The sequence below is a fragment of the Triticum aestivum genome, chromosome 1B (genome assembly GCF_018294505.1).
Source record: "Triticum aestivum cultivar Chinese Spring chromosome 1B, IWGSC CS RefSeq v2.1, whole genome shotgun sequence".
Lineage (NCBI taxonomy): Eukaryota > Viridiplantae > Streptophyta > Magnoliopsida > Poales > Poaceae > Triticum > Triticum aestivum.
This window is the reverse complement of record NC_057795.1, coordinates 333,489,260-333,503,938: the sequence shown is the minus strand read 5'-3', so window position 1 is coordinate 333,503,938 and position 14,679 is coordinate 333,489,260. Positions and strand designations below refer to the sequence as shown.

At 45.9% G+C, this 14,679-nt stretch overlaps 1 protein-coding gene across 2 annotated transcripts; it reads right to left on the bottom strand.

The window, feature by feature from the left end:
- Positions 1–1,601: 1,601 nt before the first annotated feature.
- LOC123122285 (uncharacterized) lies at positions 1,602–6,085 on the bottom strand. 2 transcript variants are annotated; one of them, XM_044542475.1, is made up of 7 exons: positions 5,896–6,085; positions 4,918–4,968; positions 4,197–4,371; positions 3,722–3,888; positions 2,920–3,235; positions 2,083–2,249; positions 1,602–1,990 (listed from the first exon to the last, which is right to left on the bottom strand). In XM_044542475.1, the coding sequence occupies exons 2-7, from the start codon at positions 4,937–4,939 to the stop codon at positions 1,839–1,841; spliced, it is 999 nt and encodes a 332-aa protein (XP_044398410.1). In that variant the 5' UTR covers positions 4,940–4,968; positions 5,896–6,085; the 3' UTR covers positions 1,602–1,838. The 2 variants fall into 2 exon arrangements, with proteins under 2 accessions (XP_044398410.1, XP_044398402.1); XM_044542467.1 differs by having other exon boundaries at positions 5,869–6,077.
- Between the last annotated feature and the right edge of the window lie 8,594 nt (positions 6,086–14,679).

Here is a 14,679-nt window from a genome sequence, read left to right as displayed (position 1 = left end):
TCTATTTATTTGACATCGCTTTTCCTTTTAGATAACAAACTATGATATCTGGACAACTTAGTATCAATCTTTTATGTTTTTGGGTTGGGTGCTGGTTGTTTCTTTGTATTTAATGTACCTTCTCCATCTGTCTACTGCAACAAAAATGCTGCAGGTCATATTGTGAGGCTATCTTCCATAAATTGTGAAGGGTGTGATGATAAAGAATTTTGTTAAGCATTGTTAAGAATGCTAACAAATCTGGACTGGAATGCCTTTTGATAAAAAAAATTGTTTGTTACTTCCTTTTCACCATGATAGAGTGCAACAGTTGAGATCTCAGTATGTATTAGTCATTCCAAATCAAGAGAATTGTTGATTTTGCGACATTGCTTATTCACTATTAGCTTTGTGAATATCATTATGGGCCGTTACACAGTCAGGAACTCTCTCGGCAAAACCTATTGGGACCTACAGATAAATGTCGCTTGAATTTTCCAGTTTTTTAAAAAGGGATCTATGTGAGTGGTTTATGGGCACCGAACACTATTCAAGATTCAACACTGACAAACTTTCAAGATATGTGTTTATCTTCCTCTGCCAGTCTTTTCCCATGGATAACTCTATGTGGCTGTTTCAGAGTGACCTCCGAAGAGGATTAAAAATTCTCCTTGAAGATGATCATTGAGTTCCTAAAAATGTGACTAGAAATATTGTGTACTAGGAAATCATCTATGCGCTCTAGCAGTTGTTCTGGGATGCAGTCAGAACCGTCTCTCACTTTGCCTGAAGCTGAGCTTCATTAATTAGTTGTTCCTTTTTTCTTTGCAGGAAAGAATATTGAACATCAATGTTCTTCTACTGATATGACTAACCTATTTCAGCTCTTTGTAGTTATCTGAAACCTGTGTCTGCATTTTGCCTTTTCATGTTGTGTTTATCTCTGTCCCATATTTCAGCTCTTTGCAGTTATCTGAAGCCAATATTTTTATTTGCAGACTAACCTATGTGGCTTTTGCTAGAATATGTTCTATTAGATATTCTACTGGAACCTGAATGAATGAGTAATATTGCATTGGCACAGTCACTTTCGTAAAGATTCTTAAAAATGCGCGATGGAAAACTGGCACATCGATTTATTAGAACACAAGATGTACTCCGTGGCACCTGCTAACGCAACACCCTGTTCTTCCATCACCATTACTAAGCTGCTGTTAATTACTACAGGTCTACAGCTGCTGTTTACCATTTTTCACTTGATCTTTCAAATAAGTATAACGACCGAATGAACGATAACTAATCTAACAATGGGCACTTACATGCACTTTGCCTACTAGTTCAGTTTATGCGTACACAAACTATATCTAAAAGTATTAAAACATAGTAGACTGCAAACCTTAATTCTATGGTGTGGTTTGACATCATAGTCACCATAAAGCACCGCCACTGGACGGAGGGCAAATGAAACACCTTCGCTCTCAAAATAAATTATAGACGCGAGGTGCTTTACATGGAACCATATGACTATATGATTCATCAACTGGGAACATCCATGATACACAAAAACTAAGCAAGAGATAACATGGTTCAGCTGAACCAAACATCCATGTAGCAAAACAAGCTAACCGACATAGTTGCATCATCCATGCATATAGAAGTACTTCCGATGACATAATCTGTTCAATACATATATCTAGAAATATATGCGTGAAATCATCTCACGTCTCAAATCCAGCTCATTACTACTAAATCATCCCACAAGTTTTTAGTAGTGCTACTACAACATTATCTCAAATAGAAGTCTAGTTATAAGTAGGATGCAAGGGCATTATCTCTCCATCAGGCCATGAGGTGAACATCTAACCATCATTGGATGAACCAACGATAGTGAGATCCGCCTTCACAACGCAGCTCGATCCCACAACATAGCCTCCCGCCGGGTCCTTCAGATTCTTGAGTCCAAGGAAATCAGCCCATCCCCAGCCGCGTCCACCCGTAAACACCAAGAGACCTGCGATCACCATAAAAGTAAGATGAACTGTAATCATCATGAGGTTACAGACACTAGCTGCTAGCACTGATACTTGCTAAGGAGAGCTGAACCTGAAGTTGCAGTCAAGTGTTTCCCATTCTTTTGGTCCAGGATGGACAGAGTCATTACAACCACCTTCTTGGACTCGAGACGGAGCTCATCCGATGCATCCAGGTATAAGTACAAGCTGAGGCAATCAGTGCTGTACTTGTCACCACGCGGATAGATGCAGACGTACCTGTGAAGAAAATGGGAACGGTAACTTCAAAAATAATTTGGTACCCGGGAAAATGTATTTGAAGAATGTGGTTAGTTACTGAAATCAGAAAGTTGTGGCTGAGCTTGGCTGTAGGCAGGTTAACTTTGGACACGACATGGTGGCATTACAATTGTACAAAAAAATCTAAACAAAACATCACTAGTTCACTACAGTACAAGATAATGGAGTACAGCGTTGCACAAAAGCAATCTGAGAAAATAATCGATGGTATGTGGCACATACAAGAACGGGTGTTACCAAATATATACATGAAAATGAAATTTCTAGCTTTTATTCAACATATATTTTAGTACTACATTGTTTCAGAATTTTTGGTGCAGCATGATTCCAAAAACCTGTTTCTACTGAAACTGGAATGCGCTACGCATATCTGTAAATATACTAACAGTTCTTTGGTTGTATCAAGCTAAAATGTCCAGTTATAATATCTGAAGGACCTCGCCTTACACAAAGATCTGGCCATCCCTAATGTCCGTTGGCATAAATAAAAGAGTAAAAAAGAAGTTCATACAGTGACCAGGTATGGTAAGCTAAAGGATACGTATAAGCTAAAATGTTGGATAATACATGCATACCATTTATATAAATCATTTGTGATGTAATTGCCTAACTGGTAACAGGTGCATACCATTTATGCCCGCCAACTTCAAATGTAGGAGAACGAACGAAGTGATCCGAGTCCAGTTCAAGGAAATTGTTCATGTTCCAAGTGTATGTCCCTTTGACGAACCCCTTCTTCTGAACAAAGAGGTTCTGAACTGTGGTATCCTTCTTCTGAACCACAACAGCCTTCTTTTCAGGAGAAGAGACATCAATTTTTAATATCTCCACACCGAAGACACAGCTATCATCAACTAGAAAAGCAGATGATTTCAGTAGCTCCTGAAGAGGAATCAAGCATTGCTCCTTCGAGTAGGTATTCTTGAAATGAAAGTTGTAGGTATCTGCGGTTAGGTAAATGTTAGAATATTAGAGAATGAAGAACTTGTATGCAAGACGCAGATATACCAAATAATATCTAACCAACCTTCACCCTAGCTAAGAAAGCAAGGTAGTGAATTACATCCAAATAATGATAATCAAATTTAAGGAGAAACATGTGTATGTCATCTGAAACATAATAGTCCCAAGTGTGAAACTTGTAATGTCTACAGAGAAACTTGTAATGTCTCAAGTGAGAAACATGCGTATGCCATCTGAACCTTCCAAATTCCTGAAGGTCTACAGAGAAACTTGACAGCAAAGAAAATACAAAGCGACTTGTTAACGGTAAAACGTTGTATTTGATCATATTTCGAGTATTTACAGATGTTGACTTGTAATGATGGAATCATGGTATTTAATTCTCAAACTTATGACACACAGATGACTATGGATTCATAGCTGTAATATGACGGATGTGCTTGAAAAAAACACATCCATGAGACTACCTTTGCAACCACAGTACATTCCTTTTGTATGGTTGTATATTGACAACTCAAAAACCACATGCACCGTGTGACCTGGCACCATGCTTGGTTGGGATGTCTTAAGACAAAGAGCAACATATGGCGTTTCAGAACCAGTTTCCTTATGCATTGGACTCACTTGCAGGTACCTGGTAAATGAAATCATGCGAAGAAACCAAAGTCAGTCTAGAATTCATAACTGAAGTAGGAATGAAGTCTAATTTCTTCACTTCATGCACCATATCAAGTTTTAGCCTCTGACTGTTTGTTTATGAGATTGTGATTGCTAATTTGATTACATCGATGATCGATCAAAACATCATTGTGAGTAAATGACATCCTAAATCAATGTGTATATGGATAACATATAATTACCTTTTCTACTAAAAAAAGCTAGGTGGTATTTACAGGTAATACATGAACATTGCAGAGTTTCTTCTGCAATTATGGTGCATACCAGTTATACCCAGAGCAGTGAAAAGCGTCAGATTTTGCTGACTTAGCTCCTGTCTCAAGCAGCGATGAGAAGTCATTAATCCTCCATTCTAAATCAGGAACATGGGTCTTTCCAAAGTCCTGCATCCTCCATTCTGAATCCGGAACGACATGGGCCTTTCCTAGGCGTGCACGAGCTGATATTTGCACAAATGCAGTAACTCAAAATTAGAAAACAAAGAAAGAGAGAACATGCTATGAGAAAAGTCATGTGCATGTTGCAGTTCCAAATGAACAGAGTACAATATAAACAACCGCAAGAATGAACAACAGCGCATAAGTTCTTCATGTCCTGATTAAATGAATCAAATCTTGAACGCATATAGTTATTCATGTCACCAATCAGGTACTTTCTTATAGTATGTCATTAGCCTGTACTACCGCTTCTAGTCAACAAGACATCAAGACCAGCACTCAAACAACTTTGTGTTTCAAGATAAGGAGAGTGATATACTCAACATACTAGCTGGCCATCTTCAATTAAGAGCTAGGATTTCATATTCCTGCCTTGACTTTTGCCAAGGATTTAATGCTGTAAATTACATCTAACTTTAACAGCTTAAAAGGACAGAGTCCAAACATCTAACTTTTATTTGGTTTTTAGAAGATAGTCCAAACATCTAACTTTTATTTGGTTTATTAAAGACACAGTCGAAACATCACGATTGGCTAGGCATACATACATGAACTCTTGCAGTTGCCCATAGATCTGCCCCTTCCTCTTCTCTCCTCCTCTGCAAGTGAGATTAAATCATCAGGTAGAGCCAATCTCAGGTAAAGGTAGCACATCATCATATAGACTAATAGTACTAAGAACCACGGTAGACCAAAAAAGTAATTATCATGCCATACTGTTGGGTCCAAGAACATACAGAATCTTGAGAGGCAAAGCCAACCTTGGTGAAAAGTAATGACCACGGCATGTAAAAATCATTACCCGCCAAAATAAAAGGAGAGAACAAGAGTGGAAGTATCTATACACGAACAGATCGACTATTAAAAACCTACGCGCTTTACCCCTCGATCGATTACGAAAGAAAGCGAAGAACTTGCATCCCAAAACCCTGAATCCCTGTTTTGGGAAAAATAATACTGGAAGTCTGAAAAACCCTCAACTCCAGAGGAAAAAGTGAAGAATAGTATCACAAGCGCGCGATCCGCGGTAAAGAGACGAGATTTGTGACGTCGATGAAGAACCCTGAATCCTGTTTTATTGAAAAGAAAAAGGAAAACTGGAAACCCTCGACTCCAGAAGAAAAGGTGAAGAGACGGGATGCAATAATCCGCGCTAAAGACACGGGATTAGCGACTTCCGTGAAGAAGGCTAGGAAGAGAGAGAGACCTGAAAACCCTGAATCCCTGTTTCGTGAAAAGAAAAGAAAAAACTGGAAGTCTGAAAACCCCTCAACTCCAGAAGAAAAAGTGAAGAACAGGGTAGGATGCGATAATCCGCGGTAAAGAGACGGGATTTGCGGCTTCCATGAAGAAACCTGAATCATGTTTCGTGAAAAGAAAAGAAAAACTCTGGAAACCCTCAACTCCAGAAGAAGAAGTGAAGAACAGCAGGATGCGATAATCCGCGGTAAAGAGACGGGGTTTGGGACTGCCATGAAGAAGCAGAGGAAGAGAGAGACCTGGATTTGGGGGCGGACCGAGAGTACCTCACAATGGCTTCCTCGGCGCTCGTCGGGGTACCGGAGCCGGAGGTGCGAAGCAGGGGAGTGGGGTTTTAATGGAAGTACAAGGGACTGGTGGCCTCACTTTCCTCTCCTCTGTCTCGGCCCGTCCGTTCGTCGGTCCCGTCTCTTTTCTCATTTATCAAAGCACCCAGCTGCCATTTTGCCATTTTGGTGAAAGGTTTCTTTTCTTTGGATTAAAGCGGACTGGCGCGTTAGCCATTTTTACTTCTGGACGACGGTCACTGGTCACACAGAGGGAGAGCACTTGCCCGCCACTTTTCTATCCTCTGTCCCTCCTGCGTCCGTCTCTCCGTTTCTTTTCTCCCTATTAAAAGCAATAAGATGCCATTCTCTTGCAAGATTTTTTTTATTTTTACAATACACTAAAGCAGACCGACGCGTTCACTATTTTACTTCTCTCTTTTCCCCGTCTCTCACTCTGATTTACCACGTCTCTCGTGTAATCTTGCTGGGTTGGTAGCTGATCCCTTTTGAAGGGAAACTGATAGGTGGATGCGGGCTTTCTTTTGGGCCGGGAAAGATAAAGTCAATGGTGGGCAGTGTTTGGTAGCTTGGGACACAGTCTGTCGGCCGACGAGTCTTGATGGTCTGGGCATCAAGGATCTGAGCACACAGGTCATCGCTCTGAGGGTGCGCTGGGAATGGCTTCACAGAACGGATATGCTTCGCCCGTGGCAGGGCATCCCGCTTTCTGATGATGCCGAGGTCAAGTTGATCTTCAACAACTTCATCAAGATCGCGCTTGGCAATGGAGAGAGGGTCTTGTTTTGGACGGACAGATGGATTCATGGCTTCACGGTCGGAGAGATCGCTCTGTTGATTCTGGAGATGGTCAGCACGAGGGCGCTCAATGCTAGCACTGTTCGGCAGGCTTTGTTGGATAACGCGTGGTCGCGAGATGTGCAAGGCGATATTTCCTTCCTGGCACACATGCAGGTGGCCCACTTGTGCCTCGCCATTGTTGTAAATAGGAAAATACCGGGCGGCTTGAGCCTAGCCACGGCGCACCTCTCATATATATATATTACAGGGAAGATTTACAATTACAGGGAGTCCATTGGATGGAAACCTATCTATTCGGAGGTAATACAACTTGTACACCAAGTTGTCTAGAAGCCGTAGCTCTGTTGGTCTCTAACACGCCCCCGCAGTCTGAACCGGGAATGATAGTGACCTGAAGACTGGAGCGAAAATCTCGGAATAGAGCTGTCGGTAAACCTTTCGTGAAGATGTCCGCAAATTGCAATGTTGAGGGAACATGTAGAACACGAACTGCTCCAAGTGCTACCTTCTCTCGAACAAAATGAATGTCCAACTCGATATGTTTGGTACGACGATGTTGAACCGGGTTAGCAGACAAGTAGACTGCACTTACATTGTCACAATATACGATAGTAGCACTCGAGATAGGCTTGTGGAGCTCCTGTAATAATTGCCGAACCCAGCAGGACTCAGCGACAGCCGCAGCAACTGCTCGGTATTCAGCCTCTGCACTAGAACGAGAGACTGTCGTCTGTCGACGTGATGACCAGGAGATCAGATTGTCTCCAAGATACATACAAAAGCCAGAAGTGGAACGACGGGTATCCGGACATCCAGCCCAATCGGCATCTGAGTAAGCGGTAAGTGAGTGTGAAGAAGTGCGGTGTAAGGAGAGACCATGATCGAGGGTGCCATTCAAATAGCGAAGGATACGTTTGATGAGAGAAAAGTGAGGTTCACGAGGGTCATGCATATGAAGACAGACTTGCTGGACGGCGTAAGCAATATCTGGTCGAGTTAGAGTGGCATACTGAAGTGCACCGGCAAGGCTACGATATAGAGATGGATCTTGGACCGAAGTACCAAGAGAGGAAGGGAGCTTAGCTTTAGTGTCGATAGGAGTAGTGACCGGGTGACAGTCACGCATGCCAGCACGAGATAAAATATCAAGGATGTATTGCCGTTGAGAGAGATGAAGACCAGTAGGTGAACGAGTGACCGAAATACCAAGAAAATGATGAAGAGGACCTAGGTCCTTCATGGCAAACTCACGAGCCATGGAGGTAGTGATAGTAGTGAGAAAGGATAAGGAGGAAGCGGTGAGAATTATATCATCGACATAGAGAAGAAGATATGCCATGGAAGTACCTTGATGTAGGATAAAGAGAGAAGCGTCTGATTTGGATTCAACGAAACCTATGGAACGTGCAAAGGACGCAAAGCGTTGGAACCAGGCACGAGGTGCCTGTTTAAGACCATATAAAGATTTGAGGAGACGACAAACATGATTAGGATAACGAGGATCAACAAACCCAGAGGGTTGCTGACTATAGACAACCTCATCAAGGTGACCATGAAGGAAGGCATTTTTTACGTCAAGTTGATGGATAGGCCAAGACTGTGAGATGGCTAGAGATAGAACTATGCGAATGGTGGCTGGTTTGACGACAGGACTAAATGTTTCATCGAAATCGACACCCTGTTGTTGGGAGAAGCCACGAACTACCCAACGTGCTTTGTGACGAGAGAGAGAGCCATCGACATGAAATTTGTGATGGAAGATCCACTTTCCAGTCACAATATTTGCACCGGAGGGTGCAGATACCAAGGTCCATGTTTTATTGTGGATAAGAGCATCAAACTCCTCTTGCATGGCTTGGCGCCAATTGGGATCACGTAACGCTATAAGGTAGTTATAGGGCAGAGGTGAAGAGTCTATGGCCGAGAGGTTTAGACGATCGATAGGTGGGGGAAGACGACCGGTGGTAGCACGCGTACGGTGGAGTGGTGCAGGAGGAGGAGGGGGTGCTGCGGGTGGAGGTGTACAGACCGCGGGCGTGGGTGTGTGCTGAGAGGACGTGGGCGTGGGTGTACGAGGTGGGCTCGGGAAAGTTAATGGGGATCCGGGAGGGGTTGGTATGGGTGCATGCATAGCGAGTGGAGATGAAGGGGGTGCATGCATGTTGGGTGCGGGTGGAGTAGGTGCATGCACAACGGGTCGGGTGACATGCACAACGAGTGGATCTAAAGGTGGGTCAAATATTTCGGTGCAACGGGGTGGAGAGGGAGATGGGGTTGGTTCATAGGGAAAGGTGGACTCGTCGAAAACTACGTGACGAGAGATGATGATGCGACGGGTAGTTAGATCAAGACAACGGTATCCTTTGTGTCTAGAAGGGTAGCCAAGAAAAATACATTTAGTAGAACGTGGGGAGAGTTTATTAGCGGAGGTGGAGGTAGTATTGGGATAACATAGGCAACCGAAAACACGAAGACGATCATACGGTGGTGGAGAACCTAAGAGTAGTGTATACGGCGTGAGGAATTTTGTAGAAGAGGTGGGTCGAATATTAATGAGAAAAGTGGATGTGTGGAGAGCTTCGGCCCAAAAAGATGGTGGGAGAGAGGCTTGAATTAAGAGGGTGCGAATGGCATTGTTGGTGGTGCGGATAGCTCGTTCGGCCTTGCCGTTTTGTTCAGAAGTATAGGGACAAGAAAAACGAAAGATGATTCCATGGTAAGCATAGAACGAGTCGACCTTTGTGTTATCGAATTCTCGACCATTGTCACATTGGACAGCCATAATGGGTAGATCAAATTGGGTGCGGGCATAAGCATGAAAGATGAGAAACGTGGTATAGACATCTGATTTTTTACGTAGAGGAAAAGTCCAAAAATAATGAGTGTAATCATCAACTATGACAAGATAATATAAGAAACCAGACGTGCTGGGTACAGGAGAGGTCCAAAGATCGCAATGTAGTAACTCAAAAGGTTTGACAGTATATGAAGTAGATGGATAAAAGGGCAATCTAACATGGCACCCAAGTTGACATGCATGACAAAGAGACGTAGTGACTTTAGGAGATGGAATATGTTGGTGATGATGGAGACGCTTCATTGTGTGATGACCGGGATGACCCAAACGACGATGCCAGAGGTCCGGAGAGACGGTGGCGACGTGTGCTTCGGCCGATGGAGGTGGGCAAACAGAGTAGAGGGGTCCGGAGCTATTGCATCGAAGTATCTCGGTCCGAGTAGGAAGTGCCTTCACAGAAAAACCCCAAGGATCAAACTCGATGGAAACATAATTGTCAGTAGTCAGTTTGCGGACAGAGAGAAGATTTTTGATAATGTGGGGAACAACAAGGACATGATTTAAGTAGAGAGGGTTGGACAGAGAGGGTATAATGTGAGAACCAATATGAGAAATAGGGAGAGATGCACCGTTACCAACAGTGACTGTATGAGCATTGGAAGGGATAAATGAGGAAAGTATACCAGGATCAGATGCCATATGGGACGATGCGCCAGAGTCCATGAACCACTCCTGGTTGCCGGGGAGCTGCATGTTGTTGAGCGCGGTGAGGAGCGCTGGGTCTACATGTTGCTGGAAGTTGTTGTAATGCGCTGGAGGGTTGTAAGGAGCCGCAGGACCATGACCATATGCTGCATACGCTTGTGGGGACGGTGTGGTAGGGCGTGGACCGAGTACCCCAGGAGCTGTAGGGCGCCATGGACGAGGCGACCAAGTTGGCGACGATGCTGGTGGTTGATGATAATGAGGCGACGGCATCTGTTGCTGATGGAGACGCGTCGGCTGTCCAGTCCATGGATTGTACATCCATGGTGTATCGCGACGACCACGCCCGCCACGGCCACGGCCGCGGCCACTATTGCTTCCTCCGCGGCCTCCTGGAGAAGGTAGTGGTGCTGGGCCGCGGCGATCAGTGGAGAAGGAGCACCCATCATTCGGCGGTGGAGTGCGTTCGCCACCAGCGCCGGGAAGCACACTGTTGCCGCTGGCCCAAAGAGCAGTGGAGGCAGAATTCTTTGCATCGGTCTTTTTCTGGGCTTCCTCAAGAACAAGCGCGGACCGTGTCTGAAGGAAGGATGGAAACGGCACTTGGAACGGAAGGAACGAACGCAGGTGTGAGTACTGTTCGTTGAGGCCGCGAAGCAAGGTCAGCACGAGGGTCTCGTCGGTGACCGGCTGCTCGACATCATCAAGTGCATCAGAGAGAGTCTTAAGCTTGGCACAATAGGCGGAGATCGTCATGTCCCCTTGAGTTGTGTTGCGAAATTCTGCATCGAGAGCCAGAGCACGACTCTTCTTGTTGTCTCGGAATAGGTTGGCGATGGCATCCCAAACTTGCTTTGCGGTGGAACCTGGTTTCATGATGACGCCGAAGAGCTCGAGAGAAATCGATCCATAAATCCATGAGAGGACAATGAAGTCATCGCGACCCCAATCAGAGGTGTGGGAGGTGTCCGTTGGGGTATTCTCTGAGAGAACATGATTGGAGAGACCGTAGCGACCAAGAGCGACGAGGAATAGCTCACGCCACTTGGCGTAGTTGGAGTCGTGGAGATCAAGGGTGATGGGGACGAAGGTCTTGATGGAAGCGGCGTACGTGGAGGCCGCAGGGAGGACGACAGCCTTCCCCCGTTCTTCAGCTTGGCGTTGTAGTTCATCCTCGCGGGTCCGGATGATGGACTCGCGGTTCTTGAGTTCCTCCTCAAGCTTCTTGAGATCATCGGCAGTTGCCATGGTAGGAGGAAGAGCTGGGGTGGCGGAGCTAGATGGCAGCGGCGACTAGAGGAAGAAGGCGCCGGCTGCTAGGGTATAGATGGGGCGCAGGAACTTGCAGCGACGGGAGTTTAGAGGGAGAGGATCGGACTGCCTGATACCATGTAAATAGGAAAATACCGGGCGGCTTGAGCCTAGCCACGACGCACCTCTCATATATATATATTACAGGGAAGATTTACAATTACAGGGAGTCCATTGGATGGAAACCTATCTATTCGGAGGTAATACAACTTGTACACCAAGTTGTCTAGAAGCCGTAGCTCTGTTGGTCTCTAACAATTGTGACAGTGTCGTGGGACGATAACCTCCCTGACCAGTTTAGCTGGCCTGCTGACAAGTCCGGTGTATACACGGTGAGGTCGACATACAGGAGGCTCTGCATGGGCTTGGTGCGTTCGCCGACCTATATGGCTATTTGGCGAAGCTGGGCTCCGTTGCGTTGCAAGATCTTCGCCTAGCTCATGGTCCAGTATCGCTTATGGACGTCTGATAGACGCGCCCGACATGGGCTCAAGGACGAGCCATCCGCCTGCTTCACATGTTTACAGGACCAGGACAACGTTGATCACATTCTCGTGAGATGCGTCTACGCGCGGGGGGTTTGACATCGCTGCTTTGACAAGATACACATGGACATTGCTCTGACCCAGGGTAGCACTTTTACCGACTGGTGGTTCCAACAAAGGATGAGGTTCTCGGGCAAAATTCGCCGCAGTTTTGACTCCTTCGGGATTGGCACCGCATGGGCATTGTGGAAACAGAGAAACGCGAGGGTGTTCAATAGAGTGCTTGATCTAAGGACGCTCGAGCAATTGGCGATGCTGGTTCTTTCTGACATCAAGGAGTGGTCGATAGCGGGATTCGGTGTAGGAGGTTTAGATCCGTTTGTGAGAGAGTGAGGTTGTACTTTTCTCGGTGTTGGTGTTTGTCAAGCAGGATGTTCTCATCTTGCTAGACTGCTTGTAATTATCTTCTGCCTTCTATAAAAATATAGTACGCCAATTTGGCGTACCCCCGAAAAAAATTGGGAACTCATATTCTCACTCGTGAGAACTTGAATCGGGACAGCCTCACTTTCCTACGGTTTGTTTGTCTGTTTTGATAGTTTTTCCTTAAACACAGGAAATGTCCATTATATTGGATAAAAAACCGTTAAATAGCTGGCATCCCATTCGGTAAAATACCTTGGAATAACCTTTGCAAGCATTAGAGTGAGGCGGCGAACTCAGGTCAAAGCAAATGCCGACAACCATTGGCCCCCACAATTCTTCCCAAACACTTCTTTTAGTTAAGATAATTAGCATGGTGGTGATGCTTACTCTACCGTCGCTAGGAGGTCTAGGGGTATGCCGGTAGTCGCCGTGTTGGTGTGCCGGTGGTTGCGGGGTTCCGTTTCTCTGGTTTGTGCAGGCGTGTTCCTCTTTGAAGAATCGCTCTCACGGGTCTTGTTCTTTGCTTGCTTTCGAGGATCCTCTCGTCACTGGAGGCGGCCGCCACGGGAGGTCGGCCCTCGTGGCTTGGTGTGGTGAGACCCTAGTAAAAGATATTGCAATGAATAAAGAGGCAACAACCTTTGCCTCTTTTTTTGCTTGCTCGACGAGGGTGTCTAGCCAAGCCTAGGTGTGCCTTCCTTCGGTGTTAGGTGTTGGATCCTTCAACGTGCTGGCTTTCATGAAAAAGATGATTTGTAGCAAACAGTGGCAGGGGTACGCGGATCCTATATTGTCGAACTGTGCCAAGATTCTAACAATGGTGTATGTATATAGGTGTTGGTTGTTCGTTATTGTGTGTAATAGATTCGTGTACCATGACGGTATACCTATTCGTGTGGAGTCGCATACTTGTTCCGTGGGATCGCCTAATAGTGGAATACATAATCGAACATACAGATATAAAGGGATGAGAAAAAGCGGTTCATTATGCCCATTCTTGTTTTGTTCTGGTAGGTTCTTGTTTGTTCTTATCTTCATGTTTCCTCGAGAAAGAACATTTGTATTAGACCTCCGTTTCTGTCAAAGAAAGGGAAGAGATCATCTATTTTTCTTAAGGATTGAAGGCCTTCAACGGTATCAACAAACAAAGTGGTATATTTGCTGAAAAGCCCCAAAGATTTTTCTGAGAATGTTCGTTTTTGCTTAGCCTGTTTTGTTATGGTACATCTCTTTAATGTCTCTAATAGTTGTTGAATCTGATCATTGATGTTTTTGTTGCGTCCCATTTTTCTCAAATACACAAGAGCGTGTGTATCATTACTCTTATAAAGAATGCTGGAGTACCAACCTCTTGAGGGATTTGAGAGTGAAGAGAACCTCTGTGCCATCTGTTTCCAGCTGGCATGCCGTGAGGGCGTCTCGTGGGCTCTCCCCAATGTCCGATCTTCAGGGACGACACACGCTCAGGACCCGCCTTCGTGGTCCATGACGTGTAGACCGAGGGTGCACCTAGGGCCACCGTCATTGGCAGTAGAGGGGGCACGTGTGATGGCCTTTTCGCGTGCGGTCTCGCTCATGATGGGTGAGCCTGACCCACCTGTCGACGTTCTTGCCCCGCGTCGGGCTGGTCCAGTCGCGGCAGTGGGGCGTGTGGCACGTCCGCCTGTGCCAGCTCGCGTGTGAGGGCATGTGTCATGCTTGCGTGAGTCGACATACGCATGGGGTCAAGCCGACCAAGGATCTGCGTTGTGCCCGTGGCGTCGGCTAACTAGACCATTGCGTCCACAGCACCGATGTCAGCACCGTTGGCGTCGGCTGCCTTTGGCCCCGACCAGCTTGCCTCGCTCATGAAAAACGCTCAACCGGGTCGAGGAAAAGGAAATCAGCAAGCCAAAAAACAGACACCGCCACCAAGGTGTTGGCCATGGCGTCCCAAGCATTGTCCCGTGTGCAACGGGCCAGTCGGACCCACCTTCGGCGGCCTTTGCCCCGCACCAGGCTGGTGATATCATGACAATCGGGTCATACATGCCACCCGTGATGTCGGCTCACACGTAGCGGTCCAGCCAGACCCTCATCTCGGCGCCTTCATCCTGCATCGAGTTGGTTCAATCGCGACAAGCGGTCGTGCCTGCCACCCGCGAGCACCCCACCTCGCCAGCGTGGTCCGAGCGTTGCTGCTAGTGTTCATTCGCTCTCCACATTCTTTGGCAGCGGTGAGGCGATGGTGGAGCCAGC